The 15,706-nt window shown below is 41.9% G+C and overlaps 1 protein-coding gene across 4 annotated transcripts in view; it reads left to right on the top strand.

Moving 5' to 3' along the window:
* The first annotated feature begins 1,162 nt into the window (after window positions 1-1,162).
* ACBD6 (acyl-CoA binding domain containing 6) overlaps window positions 1,163-15,706 on the top strand; it is a 135,905-nt gene continuing 121,361 nt past the window's right edge. For 2 of the 4 annotated variants that reach the window (XM_084786040.1, XM_084786041.1), the window contains exons 1-3: window positions 1,164-1,936; window positions 8,036-8,100; window positions 10,948-11,044. In XM_084786040.1, coding sequence (XP_084642166.1) covers window positions 1,724-1,936; window positions 8,036-8,100; window positions 10,948-11,044 — 375 coding nt within the window. In that variant the 5' untranslated portion in view covers window positions 1,164-1,723. Of the gene's footprint in view, window positions 1,937-8,035; window positions 8,101-10,947; window positions 11,045-15,706 lie in introns of all 4 variants that reach the window. The other 2 variants (XM_084786039.1, XM_084786038.1) reach the window with 2 other exon arrangements.

The following is a 15,706-nucleotide window of genomic DNA, read 5'->3' as shown; positions in this document are numbered from 1 at the left end:
CAGAGCTGCTTGGTCTGGCTTGGGCTTTTGAAACCTCAAAGCGCATCCCCTGTGGCGTACTTCCTCCAACAAGGCCACACCCCTTAATCCTTCTCAAGTAGTGCCACTTCCTGATGACTAAGCATGCATCAAGTATATGGAAAGCCTATGGGGACCTTTCTTATTCAAACCAGCACACTCATCTTAAAGGGAATACTAGTTTATTCAGGAGTCGCTTTGAGTGACCTCAGCTTGGGGAACAGAAATTTAGGTTACGTCAAATTCCATGTTCCAACGTAGACGCAATTTCATAGTTTTATAGAACAAAGAAAGTAAAAAAAAAAAAAATCAAGGCAAGCTTAAAATACATTGGTGAGGTACATCAGAGAATCAGTAACATTGAAACGGAGGAAACTTTTCCATAGACCCAAGAAGATTTCTGATGATGTTTTTAGCTTTTGGATTGGTGGAAGATACTACTACTAGTAGTAACACACACACACATGCACGCACGCAGGCACGCAGGCACGCACGCACGCACGCACGCTCATTGCTGTGAGACGCCCCCAAACTGAGACTAGTTTCTCTAAGGGACATCCCACACTGTGTTTCTCAAGTCCCTGCAGGAGAGAACAGCAAAACGGGCCTTTTCTAAAAACTGGTAGCAAATATGTAAAGTAGATGTAAGGTAGATGTAATGAAGTTCGTGTATGAGTATAGTTTTTCTTTTTGACAGTGTGCTGGACACAGAAAAGATCTGTTCCTTTCCAGTAGAGCTATAGGGACTTTGGGTTTCACTTCAAGATGTACAAGAAGTACATCAGCCAAGGCTGAGACGAGAACTTTGTTAAAGGAAGGGGGGCTTGGGGTCTGGTGAAGCCTTCTCTCAAAACCCTGGGAAATGAGGGGTCAGCAGGTATAGAAAACAAAACGTTGAGGGGGGAGTCATTTGACCATTTAGATAAACGGTGGGCCAGTGAAGGCTCCATCAGTCGGTACACTCGCTATTCAAAACAGAGCCCAGATCTCTCTAGAGGGCCTGGGACGGGGGGGGGGGGGGGGGGGGGACGGGGGGGGGGGACTGGGACGCAATGACTTGAGGTTAGCAAAAGGCGGAACCTTCGTCCTCAGCTCTCTGTTTCCCGCGACGCCACTCCAGCAGCTACACTACCGAACGGGCCGCCTCCTTCCCTTTTCCCCGGGGGGGGCGCCTATCCGGATCAGTTCCGGAGTTTGTGATTCCGAAATGTCACCAGGCTGTAAGCTAACTCCCCCTTAACCGAGGACAGTTTCTCCAACCCGCCCACCACGTCCGCCCTAACCCAGGACTCCCCTTCGCCGGAGGGCACGGGCTCGCCGCGGAGCAGGCGGGGCCGCGTAGGCACGGGCGCGTGCCCCAGGCTCGAGTGCCGCCGAGCTCCGGTCCCGGTGGCCAGGCGCGCGCCGCCGACCTCCCCCGCACCTCCCAGCTCAGCGGCCTCCAGACCCCCGCGCCGTTGGAGCGACCCAGGCGCTCGGACCGACCGAGGGCAGCCGGAGGAGGCGGGCGCTGGGGAGAGCCGCGGGGCTTAACCGAGGCGGTCCTGCGCGCCCCAGTAGGCGGAGTGACAGAGTCACCTGAGAAAGCCAGACAGCTACCTAGCTGCGTCCACTCCCGCCGGAGCTCCGCAGCCAGACTAGTGGTGGTCCAGGCCCGGGAGCCCGCGTCACACCGGTGAGGACAGGCCACATCCAGCGGCTGGACATGGCCACACCGTTCCTACCCGCAGGGGCCACCACGGGCGACAGCGGTGGGGAACTGAGCTCCGGGGACAACTCCGGTGAGATGGAATTCCCCCAGACCGAGGCGTCCCGGAGCCTGGCCCAGCAGTTTGAGAAGGCTGCTGCCCACGTCCAAGGCCTGATTCAGGTGGCCAGCAGGGAGCAGCTCCTGTACCTGTATGCCAGGTACAAGCAGGTAAAAAGATGGATGGGAGGACACGGGCTTCTCCCTCCAAAAACTTAACAGCAGATCTGCGTGGCTAATGGTCGAGTGTAATGAAGTTTGTGAGTGTGTGTTTTCAATTTTCTTTTTTCTTTTAGACGCTGGAAAAATAGCATCATTCCAGACACAGAAAATCGCTCCGCTATCCTAGGAATAATATTTATGTAGCTAGACACCGAATGACAATGTTTCTGTTCTCTGAACCCTTACAAAATGAGGTTGAATAAAAGTTGTCATTCGCTGTTGCCAAAGGGACATGTGATAGGAAATATGGTAATGCTAATAATAAATTTGAGACTTAAGAGAACGTTACTATATTTAAAATGCAAGATACAAAATTGCTATTGTGATTTTTAGAAACTCTATAATTGACATGTTTTTGGCTAAATTTGGTCCTGTAATATACATTGCCCCCTGCCCCCCTCCCTTTTTTTTTTAAGGGCTCCATTTTGCCAACATGGAGGGTCTGGTGATGAACTCTGGACTCACTTCCAGAATCATTTTCTTTTACAAGTAACACAAAACCCATAGGCAACTTAGAAAGTTACATGGTTATCAGAATTAAAATGTAGTTTCTGACTTTTTTTTTTGCACACCCTCACACACTCTCTTTAAAGTTGTTTTTTAAAATATTTACTTATTGTTATATATACAGTGCTCTGCCTGCATGTACACCTGCATGCCAGAAGAGAACATTAGATCATGTTATAGATGGTTGTGAGCCACCATGTGGTTGCTGAGACTTGAACTCAGGACCTCTGGAAGAGCAGTCAGTGCTCTTAACCTCTGAGCCACCTCTCCTACCCCGCCCCCATACTTACTTAGTGGCAAGACCTTTTTTATTTATTTATTTATTTTAAGATTTATTTATTATGTATACATTGCTCTGCCTATGTGTACATCTGTAGAACAGAAGAGGGCATCAGATCATATAGATGGTTGTGAGCCACCATGTGGTTACTGGGAATTGAACTCAGGACCTCTGAGCAATCTCTCCAGCCCTAGTTTCTGACTCTTAAGATTGAACTTTACTGAAAAGTAAGGAAATGTATGAATTACAAATGTAAGATAGGGCCAGGCATGGTGGCTCATACCTTTAATCCCAGTACTCTTGGGAGGTGGAGACAGGCAGATCTTAATGAGTTCGAGGCCAGCCTGGTCTACAAAGTGAGTCCAGGACAGCCAGGGCTACACAGAGAAACCCTGTCTCAAAAAACTGAAAATAAATAAATAAATAAATGTAACACTAATTTATCATTCAGGGAGGAGAAACCTTTGCTTTATCACAATCAACAGACACAGTTCTGCAGAACACAGGGTGTCCTGTCTACAGAGAATGCAAAGATGAAGGAACAACATGAGATGCCCTCAAGGGGCTTACGGGATTACTCAAGGAAAAGTCAATGACGAGTTAAACAGCAGCTCACAAAAAGCCCAGCCCTTTGGAACGTTGAAAGAAACGAAGTTCTGGATATTAGCCTCTTTTGTTAGAATTTAGAAAAAAATGCTTTTTGGTATAGTTACGCATATTTCTCCTGAGCCCCCCCCCTTTTTTTAGTTGTGAAGTCCCTCCTGTATTTCCAGTTATATTTTTAAATTTGTTTTGTGTATGTGCACATGTGTGAGTGGAGATCAGAGAACACTGTGCAGGAGTTGGTTGTCTCCTTTTACCACCTAGGTCCCAGGGATTCAATTTAGGTGTCAGGGTTGGTGGCAAACACCGTTATACACAGAGCCATGGTGCTGACCTGTCCTGTATTCTTCAACTTGAGTGGAGGTGAGCCTGCTTTTGAGGACTGCTGATTGTTATAAACACAGGCTACTAATGATGTGGCCTGAGTGAGATCGCTGTATGAAGTCTTATTCAACATTTTGTGTGATGCCAGGTATGATGGCACATGCCTTTAATCCCAGTGCTCTGGGGAGGCAAAGGCAAGGTGATCTCTATGAGTTCAAGACCAGCCTGGTCAACACAGCAAGTTCCAAGCCAGTGGAGAGCTACACAATGAAATTCTGTCTCCAAACAAATGAAAAATTGTGAAATGGGAGGAACACACAGTCACTTCTGCTACATACCTGACTATATTGCCTATTTTGAGGAAATCGAGGACAATCGCAACTATAATTGAGTTACAAAGCAAACTATGTCCTTTTTCCATGGGACTTCGTTTTCACTTAACAAAAGCTATAAAGTCTGTTTAGATATGGGTGTTTGGCAGATAGTTCCTTGAAAATGAAGAGAGCCTGGAAGACAGCTGTAAATATTGTTAGCAGTGATAATGTTTGAGTTGTCAAATGGAAAGTAGAAGTTTGGGCAAAGCAGGGTCTGCCACCGTGAGCTTGACAACGCTCCAGCGCTTACACAGTCCCTGTCATGAGATAAGTGGTGACAATATTGGGTGAAATTTCACTAATGTATAGTGCAATATGTCAACATTTGGAAATGCAGAATGACTCAGTTATCTAGAATCTAAATATTTCGTAGTAATGTTAAAAGTCAGTGTAAGCAAAAGTTCCATACAAAGTGAAAATCAGAGGAGTGGCTTTCACTGTAGTTGTGTAAAAGGCACATAGTGCATTCAGATTCTGCACCATCACTGTTCTCAAGAAACTACATTTATTGAGGCTCGGGTAGTAACAAAGAATGTCCACAGTTACTGGCAGTGCTATAAAAACAATGATTTCTAACAGTTTCTCTGTGAAACTGAAATTGCTTCACGGGCTCCATCCAACCAACATACAGCGAGAGAGACTGGTCACAGATGTATGACAATTCAACTCTGCCAGACAAGGAGATTGTAAAAAATGGCAAAGCCGGTTTTCTGCTTTATTTTCTTTTTTAGTTTAGAATGTAGTCATTTTTCATAAAATTTTGTTATATTTGCATGTGCTAGCTTTATTTTCAAAGAAATTAATAAATACTTTAAAGATCTAATTTATTTTGCGTGTGTGTGTGTGTGTGTGCGTGCGCGTGCATGTGTACGTGTGTAAGGTAGAGGATGGAGGCTGATATTGGGAGTCTTCCTTGATTCTTCACCATATTTGTTGAGGCAGCATCTCTCACTGAACTTAGAGTTACTGATGTAGCTCATCTGTGTAGCCAGTCTGGCATCTCTAAAATCACATCAACTGCTGCAAATATAAAAAGAGACAGACTATACGGACTATAGTACATGAGGCCATGCATCTTCTGCCTAGCTTCTAGGACTGGATGTATATGAAAATTATAATAAAATACCTTGCTTAAAAACCAAGGAGGTGGGAATGCTGGCAAGCTAGCCTGGTGGTCAAGAACTCTTGCCTCTGGGATCCTGTCTCCGTCTGCAATTATAGACGAGTTGCTATGCCTACCAGGCACTTCATTCGCTTCTGGGTATCTGAACTCTTGTCATTGCACTTGCAGGCCAGTCACTTAACCACTGAGTAATACCCCCTACGCCAGTCCCAATCTAATTCCCAGTCTCTATATATGACAGATGAAATCCATACATACTAAAGCTTTGGAGACTTTAATCCTAAGAATTCAAAGGACTCGCGTGACTGCAACATTTGAGAACTCCTGTGTCAAATTCTGCTTCCATAGCCAGAGAGGCTCACCAGCACAGTATGCATGTTCTAGCTCAGGCAAAGCAAAAGAGATGATGAGCCCCTTTTGTTTTTTGATTGCTTAATTTTATTTGCCATGCGTGTGTCTGATATGTGTATTAGCGTGGGCAGTTGCAAGCTCCAGTCTAATTGGAGATCAGAGGACAGCTTCAGTTAGCTGTCTCCCTCTACCATGGTGTCCAGAGAGTGAACTCAGGTTGTCAGGCCTGAATGGCAAGTGCTTTTACCCTGTCTCGCTGGTTGCCCCAACATCTCACTTCTTAAGAAATTTCCGTTTGAGTAGGTGTGCCTGGTGCCTGCCAAGGCTGGAAGATGTTATCAGATGGATGTAAGTTGCCATGTGGGTCCTGGCAACTGATGTTCTGCAATAGTGGTGGGTGCTCTTAACCCCTGGGCTACTCTCCAGCCCCCCACCTCCTATGTATTTAAGCAACATATTTTAATTTCCATAATGCATCCAGTCCTAGAAACTAGGCAGAAGTGGCATGGCTTCACGCTCTTTGTCTCCTGTCGTATTTGAAGCAGAGTCCAGCAGTTGATGTGATTTAGAGATGTCAGAATTGAAGCCTAGATTCTCTGTAACATGTAAGACAGATGAGACAGTGAAGGAGTCAAACGGGCCTGGATAAATCCTGACGATGAATCCAAGATTTGTTAATGTGTGAGTTGAGGATCAATCTCTTGGGTTTCTGTATCCTCAGGTATAGGGTGGGTTTGAAATGGCCTCACAGGATGATTGCTGATTATCCAACAAACGCTTCTTCTCTATCCAGTTACAACAGAGCTGCTCCTGTAGAAGTGTGCATTTTAGTAAGAGCAAGAGGTCTGTGATTAATCGCTAAGGAGTTGATTGGGTGGCACTTTTTAAGGTTTATTTGTTATTTATGTGTGTGGTGTCTCTGTGAGTGTATACTGCCTGTATGCAGGTACCCTTGGAGGGTAGATTCCCCTACAGCTGGTGGTGGTCAGAGGCAGTTATGAGCTGCCTGATGTGGGTGCTGGGAACTGAGCTCAGGTCCTGCAGTGCAGCAGCAAGCACTCCTAACTGCTGAGCCATCTCTTCAGCCCGCAGGTGAGGATTATTGGGGATTATTTCTGGCAGTGGTAATCAAGAGCCAAATTCCTGTATGAATTTCATTTTTGCACAATTATAACGAAAACAATCTATAATTTAGCTACAAATGTCATTTTAGTCTTAAATGTCAGGTGTAGTGGTGTGCACCTGTAATCTCAGCCTGGAGAAGTAGAAGTTAAAGATAGCCTAGACTACATGAGACCCTAGCTTAAAACAGTAGCCGAAGTATTGACCACATGGATAGCATTTATATTGTTGTTGAGACTCTGAGCTTTACTTTCTTTCTTTCCAGCTTTTGACATCTGAATATATCTAGTGTGGTGCTTTTATTTTATTTTATTTTGAGAAAGGTTCTCGCTGTGTAACTCTGATCTTCCCCCCCCCCCCCCAGCTTTTGACATCTAAATTTATCCAGTGTGGCACTGTCATTATTTATTTAGTTAGTTTTTTCCCCTTCCTTCCTTCCTTCTTTTCTTTTTTCACTGTGTAGCCCTGCTGTCCTGGAACTTATTCTATAGACCAGACTAGCCTTGAACTCACAGATCCACCTGCCTCTGCATTCCAAGTGCTGAGATTAAAGGCATGCGCCACAGAGCCTGGGTTAGTATGGTACTTTTAAAATAGTACATTTTTAGTACAGTTTGTCCTGGATTTGAGGAGAGAGAAAATGCTAGTAGAATCACGAAAATAAGCCTCAACATATGAATTCTGAAAAACTGAACTGAAAAAGTAAACTTTGTTAATTACCGTTACAGAATTCTATTATGGGGTGGGTAAGACGATTGTGCATGAAAGCATATTCTGCGTAAGCTCAGCCTCCATCCTAGAACCCACATAAAGGTGGGAAGAGAAAACCTCCTCCACGGAGTGGCCCTCTGCCCCATATATACACATCACCCAGATTAATAAGTTAAAACTTATAAAATTGTATTTTAATGGCAGTAAAGGCTATAATTTTATTTGTTATTTGTCTTATAATTAGTTTATTTATACTAGTTTAGAAATGCAGTTATTTGCCATCCATTTTCCTGTGTTACAGTATTATTTAGTAGTTATGCTATGCAGAACGTGAGGCTGCTTGTGTGGTGTTTTTGTTTTATTAGTTAATTTAGACAAGGTCTTACTGTATAAACCTGCCTGGCTTAGAGTCCATTGTGTAGACATGGAGAGCCTTGACCTCACCGCTCTGAATGCAGATTTATTATCCTATATATATACACCTATATATATGTGTGTACATATATATAGGTGTGTGTGTATATGTATATCTTCAAATGCTTTCTAATCTATAGTTACTAAATATGTGTAATACATTTGAAAAGAAAAAGTTCTCAGATGTTCCTTAGAAAAATAAAATAAAATTCTTAATATTTTCCCCTTTTGTCTTTTAGGTCAAAGTTGGAAATTGCAATATTCCTAAACCAAACTTCTTTGATTTTGAAGGAAAGCAAAAATGGTAAGAAAAGTTCTTGGAATCTTTAATAAGGTTGTCGGAAATTACTTAGGGGTTTAGGAATTAGAAAGGGGTTAGCAGATTAAAGAATTATTTTTATATTAATCTCTCTGATGTTGGCTGCTAATGACAGGCAGTTGGGAGAGGGATTAAAAGAATCTGCTTTGAACTAAGTCTGAAGGATCCGTTGGCACTGCAGTTAGTGTATGGGCAGTTCATAGCTGAGGCGCATCCTGCGAGCAAGGGCGCCCTTTTTATCTTTGCCCCCATTCCTTTTTCCTCAGAACTGTAGAACCTCCTGATTCACTCTGGGGGCACTGCACAGCCCCCCAAAGGCGACAAACCCCCTTTGCCTTGCGCAGCACAGCTTAAACAGCTGCTACCGGCAGTGGCAGTGCTTAGGTTGGGTGCCAGCCTTTCGCTGTCTCATTGCTCAAGATTGTTTCCTTACATGTAGCCTCTAGGGGACTGCCGCGCACACAGAGGTGTCTTTGAGAGAAAGCCAGAGAAAGGAAGGGAGAAGAACAAGATAAGTCTTCATTGCAAACTTGCCTAACCCTCTGCCCCACAGGAAAGAAGTGCTTGCCATAATTTTTTTTTTTTTGGAAGAATCATGGAGAAAAAAAAAATCCAAAACTAGACACAGGTCCGCTCTACTCTGAGTACATTTTTGACCCATAATTCAACGATTCTGTCACATTTTTTTTCTTATCAGACTTAAGTGAAAAAAGAGAACTTGTTAAACAGTAGTGAACACAGTTACAGAAAGAGAGGTTCTTGAGCATCAGCCTCAGTGGTGAAGTCGCTGCTCAGATGGCATTATTTATTGCTGTCTAGTCAGCGTGTGAAGAAGACAGTCCCTCATCTCAGTAACGGCTGCTGTTCTGAAACCCAGATTTAAGCAGGACTTTAAACGTACAGTGACAGCTGTCCACCATCACTTGTTATATTATCAATATCATCACGGTCAACTGGAGTCTCAGTCACGTGACTTCTGCAGGCCTGTAACTTACCTCAGGGACACCTTCCTGCATTCAAGCTAGTTATTTCTTGTATCAAAGGTCTCTTGTGATAGAGGATTTTGTTGTTGTTATTTGTTTTCAGATTTATTTATTTTATGTACATGGGTATTTTGCTGGCATTTATGTATGTACACATGTACCTGATGCCCATGGAGATCTGAAGAAGGGTTTGGATTGCCTGGAACTGAAGGTATAGATGGTTGTCAGCTGCCACATGGGTGCTGGGAAATGAACCTCTGTCCTCTGCAAAAGCACCAAGTGTTCCTAACCACTGAACCATCCAGTCCCAGGGAGGAGTTTTTTTTTTTTGTTTTGTTTTGTTTTTAAAGAATGAAATGTGGTTGTAGAGAGAAGGCTAAAGCATAGATTTGGCCATATATTCTATCACTGCCCTGCACAAAGTGTGCTCCTCTGGACAGTCGTCCAACTGCCAAACTGCCAGCTGCGAGGAGGGGTGAAGCTTGCGCCTGAACATGAGTCACTTCTGCCACTCACCATACTCTTTTTTTTTTTTTTGAGGCAAGGTTTCTCTGTGTAGCCTTGGCTGTCCTGGACTCACTTTGTAGACCAGGCTGTCCTTGAACTCACAGAGATCCATCTGCCTCTGCCTCCCGAGTGCTGGGATTACAGGCGTGTGCTACCACTGCCTGGCTTCTTTTATGAAATTTTATCACTTCACTGTTATTTTTCCTTATGCATTCCCTGGTTCTTCTTTTTTTTAAGTGATTATTAAAAAGTTTTTATATTTTCTCTGACTCCCAAAGTTTATTTCATAGGCACTCTTACTAATTAGTAAAGCAGAAAATGTCAGATACTGTTATTACCAACTTGTCTGTACATTAGCTATGGGACAGACTGACGTTATGTGTCCCTACTGTGACTCATTATAGGGGACATGCCACTTACATATATTACTCTTGCCAAAAATTTTAATCATGATTAATTATTTTGACAAGAATACTATTTAGGTGAGAAAATAATTAGACAAATCCAAACTGAGTGGTATTTTGTAAAATAAGTGCTTTGGGCTCTTAAGAATGCTAGCACCATGGAAGAGAAAGAGAAATGAGACTCAGTGCTGCGTGTGGCTCTGGGAACAGAAGCCATGCAGGATGTCGTTGTGACAGTCAAGGGCGTTTGGATGGGTTGTCTCTGTGCTATAGAATTGATATGATTCCTAAGTTTGATATAGACACAGATTTAGAGGTGACGTGTTATAAGTAACTGTCTAGAGAGTCAATAAAAAATTTAGAAACAGAAAGAGCTTGCTCTCTTCCTCGGAGCAGGAGAGTAGTGAAGAGCAGGGCCGGGCTCTCTTTATAGTAGATTAGAGGGTAGAGAAACCTGGTGGTTAAGAGGGGAAAGGACTGCCTGGGATAAACCAACCAGACTGTCCTCGGAACCTGAGTAGTTAGTTTTTAAGATGGGAGGTGCTCCACTAGTCTGTGACGATATAGTCTCATTAGAGGTAAACACTGGATTTAGGGAGAACGGTTAAATTGTAGTTTCCATAATTTGTGGTATTTCAAAATTCAATAGGTAAGCAAGGTGTCTGTTCCAAAAGGCCCCTGAGATAGAGGAATAAGCTTTATTCTTGTCTATCAATGTAAAAGCATAATTGGTGTGCTTCTCCTCTGTATGGTTCATTATCTTTATGTCCTCAGATGAATGAACTATATGTATGTACATATTGATAAATATGCGAGCTGGATGTGATGTTGAGAGTTTAAGGTGAGCTGGGCTTCACAGTGAGATCCTGTTTAAAAGCCCTGCTGTTTGTGTTATTTGTATCACTAATGAAGGCCACTTTGGCTATTGTGTGCTGTAGGGAAGCATGGAAAGCCCTTGGTGATTCGAGCCCCAGCCAAGCAATGCAGGAATATATCGCAGCCGTTAAAAAGCTGGATCCAGGGTGGAATCCTCAGGTAAGGCTTACTAAGGCACACTATACCTTCTCCCGAGCAATGTCTAACTGAGCTTTGTTTAAGTAGCATGTCTTAAGCTTCATTTCACCAAAAGACTATAAGGTAATTGTAATATTTATCTGTAAAAATGACTACTTAAATATTAACATAGCCCGCAACTGATCCAGAGACCTTATCTGAGTAGTAGAGTAGAAATATAATTTAATCTTATAGGAACTGAATTTATCTCAGATTTTGGAGCTTATCTAGAGATCATCATCTTGGGAAAAAGAAAACTTCTTTTAGTTAAAAAATTGGGGGGACTAGAGAGATAGCTCAGTGGTTAAGAGCATCCACTGCTCTTCCAGAGGATCAGAGTTCAGTTCCCAGCATCCATATCAGGTAGCTCATGACCACCTGGAACAACAACTTCAAGGGATCCAACTCCTCTGGCTTCCATAGGCACCTGCACACACCCACACAATAGACACACACACACACACACACACACACAAATACAACACTTGGGAAGGCAGCCAGGGCTACACAGAGAAACCCTGTCAACAGGAAAATATATATATATATTTGGGTTTATTTATTTTATTTTATAGGCATGTACGTTTTGTCTGCATGTTTGTGTGTATGTGCACCATGTGAGTGCAGTGCCCTTGGAGTCCATAAGAGGGTGATAGTTTCCCTAGAAATGGTGTTGTAGTTGCTAGTGAGCCACCTGGTGGGTGCACAGGACTGACAGGGTCAAGTGCTTGTCACCATAGAGTCTGCATTCCTCTTTGATATTTTAATGAGCATTTTCTAGTAAGTTTGAGATACTTGTTGATAGAGATACAAGAAAAATATGACATTTCTGCCATTATGTAGTTTAAAGCATGTAGGGATGGTAAAACACATTAAGATTTATGTTCAAATAATATAAATCAATGCATAAATTCAACAGAATTGCATGGGGAAAATGACTGTGGATATTAAGGGCATTGGATAATGTTACATGGACTCTACCTTTCTAGGATACTTACGGAGAATGTCTAGAAGAATTTAGTATAGATGGGGTTGTTATTTTATTTTGGAAAAAAAAAGTTTGTTTTTTTTTTCAAGACAGGATTTTTCTGTATAGCCTTGGCTGTCCTGGACTGCTTTGTAGACCAGGCTGGACTTGGTGTTAATAATTCGATATAAATTGGAGATATCATATTTATTCGCCCTAAATACTTGAGTATTTATTTTATAAGAACGAATACCTTGTCTTTTATAACTATACTTTAATGATCAAAATCAGGAATTTTAATTTGTTTTATGCTTATGTATATATTTTAGGGAGCTTCTATAAAGATTAGAACTTTTAATATTGATCTATTCTTACTGTGGAACCTGTAGTGCATATTCAAATTTTTCATTTACTTTAGCAATGCCCTTTCCAGTTATTTGCTACATTTTTTACCATGACCTGATTTAGAATTTTGCAATGTGTTCATTTGTCATATTTCTTTAGGCTTTTCTCATTGCAGCAGTTTCTGTTCAGTAGTGAATAGTGCGATGGCGGCTGGTTCTCTTCAGTTCTGTACAAAGGTTTCGAGTACTCATGAAAAATGTGGTTCAATTTGAACTCTCTCCAGATTTCACTGGTTAAAATACAAAATTACATATTTTGGATATTAGTTAAAATTTATCCTACTGTATATGTAAAAGAGTACTATTATGTTGAATCAACTATAAAGATTTTTTTTGAAAGATTTGTTTTGTTTTGTTTTTTGAGACAGGGCTTTTCTGTGTAACAGAGCCTTGGTGTCCTGTACTCTCTTTGTAGCCCAGGCTGGCCTTGAACTCACAGAGACCCAACTGCCTCTGCCTCCCTGAGTGGTGGGACTGAAGGCATGCGCCACCACACCCAGGTCTTTCTAAAAAGATTTTAATTGGCTTTATATATTTTGCAATTCTAGTATTGATAATCCTCAAATAGATTGTTTTTTAAAGCCTTAATTGGTTTTATTTTTTATTTTCAATTCTAAAATTAGACAATCCTTCATCCTATAAAATATAACTATTTTTTCCTTAACACCCGTTAAAGAATTATTATGCATTAGTTGTACTTTATCGTATATAAGCTATAATTCATGGGAATCAGGATATAGCAGCTGGTAAGCTAGCTGAACAGTCTCTGCTTGGAGGAGCTTCTACTATGCAAGGGTAAGTAATAAGATAACCAAGCTGATATTACAGTGTTTTAGAAGGTGATCAGTACTGTGGACAGAAAGCAGGGGAGAAAGCATAGGGTACACACGAGGCAGGAATAACTTAAATATGCTGGTCAGGGAAGGCTCACTGAAAAGGTAACCTTGCATATTAAGGAAGGGAAAAAGTGAACCATACTTGTGGAAGAACATTCCAGAGACTGTAGAGGGACTAGATAAATACAAGTTATGGCACTGTCATAGGTGGTGTGCTCAGACTGGTGCACAGCCTGCCAGGGCTAAATGGGGGAGGAAACAAGGAGCAGAGAACTAGAAAATAAAGTGGAGTGGTACTTGGTAGTTTATTGTCAGGATTATGGCTTTTACTCTGAATGAAAAGGGAAATATTTCTACAGTGAGCATACTCCAATCATAAGCTCATAAAAAGTAGAGATATTCTTTTACATTGTCCAGCAAGCAATACCTGAATAAAATTAATACAGGCATAAAATATATGGAACAAAAATATAAAAAGTGTGGGAGTGTAAAATGAAACCATAGCAAGTCCCTTGCAGGCTGGAGAAATGACTCAGAGGTTAAGAACATTGACTGCTCTTCCAGGGTCCTGAGTTCAGTTCACAACCACGTGGTAGCTCACATGTGATCTGATGCCCTCTTCTGGCCTGAAAGTGTACATGCAGACACAATATTGTAAATAAATATATCTTTAAAAAACAACAACAAAGTCCCTTACAACATACACTCATACATGAAGTCCTATTCTTTAGAATTATGGTTCCACATGCAATTCTGAAGAGCTGCCCATGGGCACTCAGACACTAATGTCAGTGGGACTGGGAGGGCATGAGGGGGATGGGGGTGAGCGGTCACTGTGTATTGTGTAACATACTTTCAGAAAGAAACAAGAACCATGACCAATGAGCATCTGCAAATAGTAACAGAATTAGAGTTCCAAAGACTGGTACGGTTTAGTGCCTTAAGAAATACTTAACAATTAAAAACATTTCAAGCAGATAAAAAGGTATAATTTGAACAGTTATTTGTCTGTTCTATAAGTGGGACATCTGGACAGTTAGTTCTTGGCAGTTTTGCGATTTTTCATGTAGCACTGCCTTTCTAGTCACCCATAGTCAAACCTCTGATGACCACCAGAGGGTGCAAAGCTCATAGGAAATAAGATGAGGATTTTATTCTGGAAGTTACCAGGGCTTTTTGTGTGTTTCAGTGCTGTTGTTGACACTTTAGTTTTCACTAATTATTCTTTTTCTCTTAAAAAGCAAAACCAAAACTGAAATTTCCTCAGGTCTTGATATTTACTCCAGTAGCCAAGTAAAAGAGTTGCAAAGCCTGCTACTGTTCATCTAGTGTGGACAGCATCATCTATTTGTCCTGTGTCTGTGAATAATTTATTAAAAACCCAGGCATTGAGTCAGATGTCTCTCATCCTAGCTCTTGAAAGTGGGGGCAGCTGCTGATCAAACCCTTTGTAGGGTGCTTTAAGAACACACACACTCAGCTGCACTCCAGGTTTACTCATGTACTGGGCAGAGCCCCAGCATCTGTTTTGTGCCCCCAAATTAATTTGAAGCATAGTGCAGAGTTGTCAATACGTCCTGCCCACATCTCCTTCTTTTCAGTATTCAGTTCTCTCTTTACTAGATTTGTATTCTTAGCTTCAAGACTTAGAAGCCAGGCGTGGTGGCGCACGCCTTTAACCCAGCACTTGGAAGGCAGAGGCAGTCGGATCTTTGTGAGTTTGAGGCCAGCCTGGTCCACAGAGGGAGCCCAGGGCAGCCAGGGCTACACAGAGAGAGCCTGTCTTGAAAACCAAAAACAAACAAACAATAAAGTAGTCAATTCAGTTTGTTTTAACCTTCAGGAACAACATTCTCCTTTCACCTTGAGTCCTCCTGAAATGCAAAATGTGTATGGTTTCTTCTGTTGTACTTACCACTTAGAATTGAACTTACTTTCTCTTCCGTTGTACTGTAAACATGTCAGAATTTAGGCTATGTGGTATCATGTACCAGAAACAGAAGCTGTGCATTAGTAACTGTTAAGCTGAACTGGACTCTCCCAGAAGTTGTGTGGTACAGGATGCAAATGTGAGAAGAGGGCTGAGGTGTAGCTCTGTGGAGAAGCAGTTGCCCGAGCATGCATGAGGCCTGGGTCCTTCCCCAGGACCAAAACCGAAGTCTTAAGGAGTAGAATAATTCTGCTTTAGGAACAGGTGGCAGCAAAATCCAAGATTTGTTGGCAGGACTATATGTAGTGTGTTGAATATTTAATTTAGTTTTATTTAAAAACTGTCCCATAGAGGGCAGTGTTTGACAGTTGATGTCACCCTGCCTTTTCCGTGAAATATATACACTTATGCTTATTTTGTGTATTTGTTTCTCTTGTGGACATACAAAATAGCTGTTAGGAATTAAAATTTTAAGATGTAATTAAAAATTAAAAAGTAATTTGAATGAAG

This window comes from Acomys minous (genome assembly GCF_964271855.1).
Source record: "Acomys minous genome assembly, chromosome: 1".
In the NCBI taxonomy this organism is placed as follows: Eukaryota; Metazoa; Chordata; class Mammalia; order Rodentia; family Muridae; genus Acomys; species Acomys minous.
Note: the sequence above shows the minus strand (reverse complement) of the source record. Positions and strands in the feature narration are given on the sequence as shown.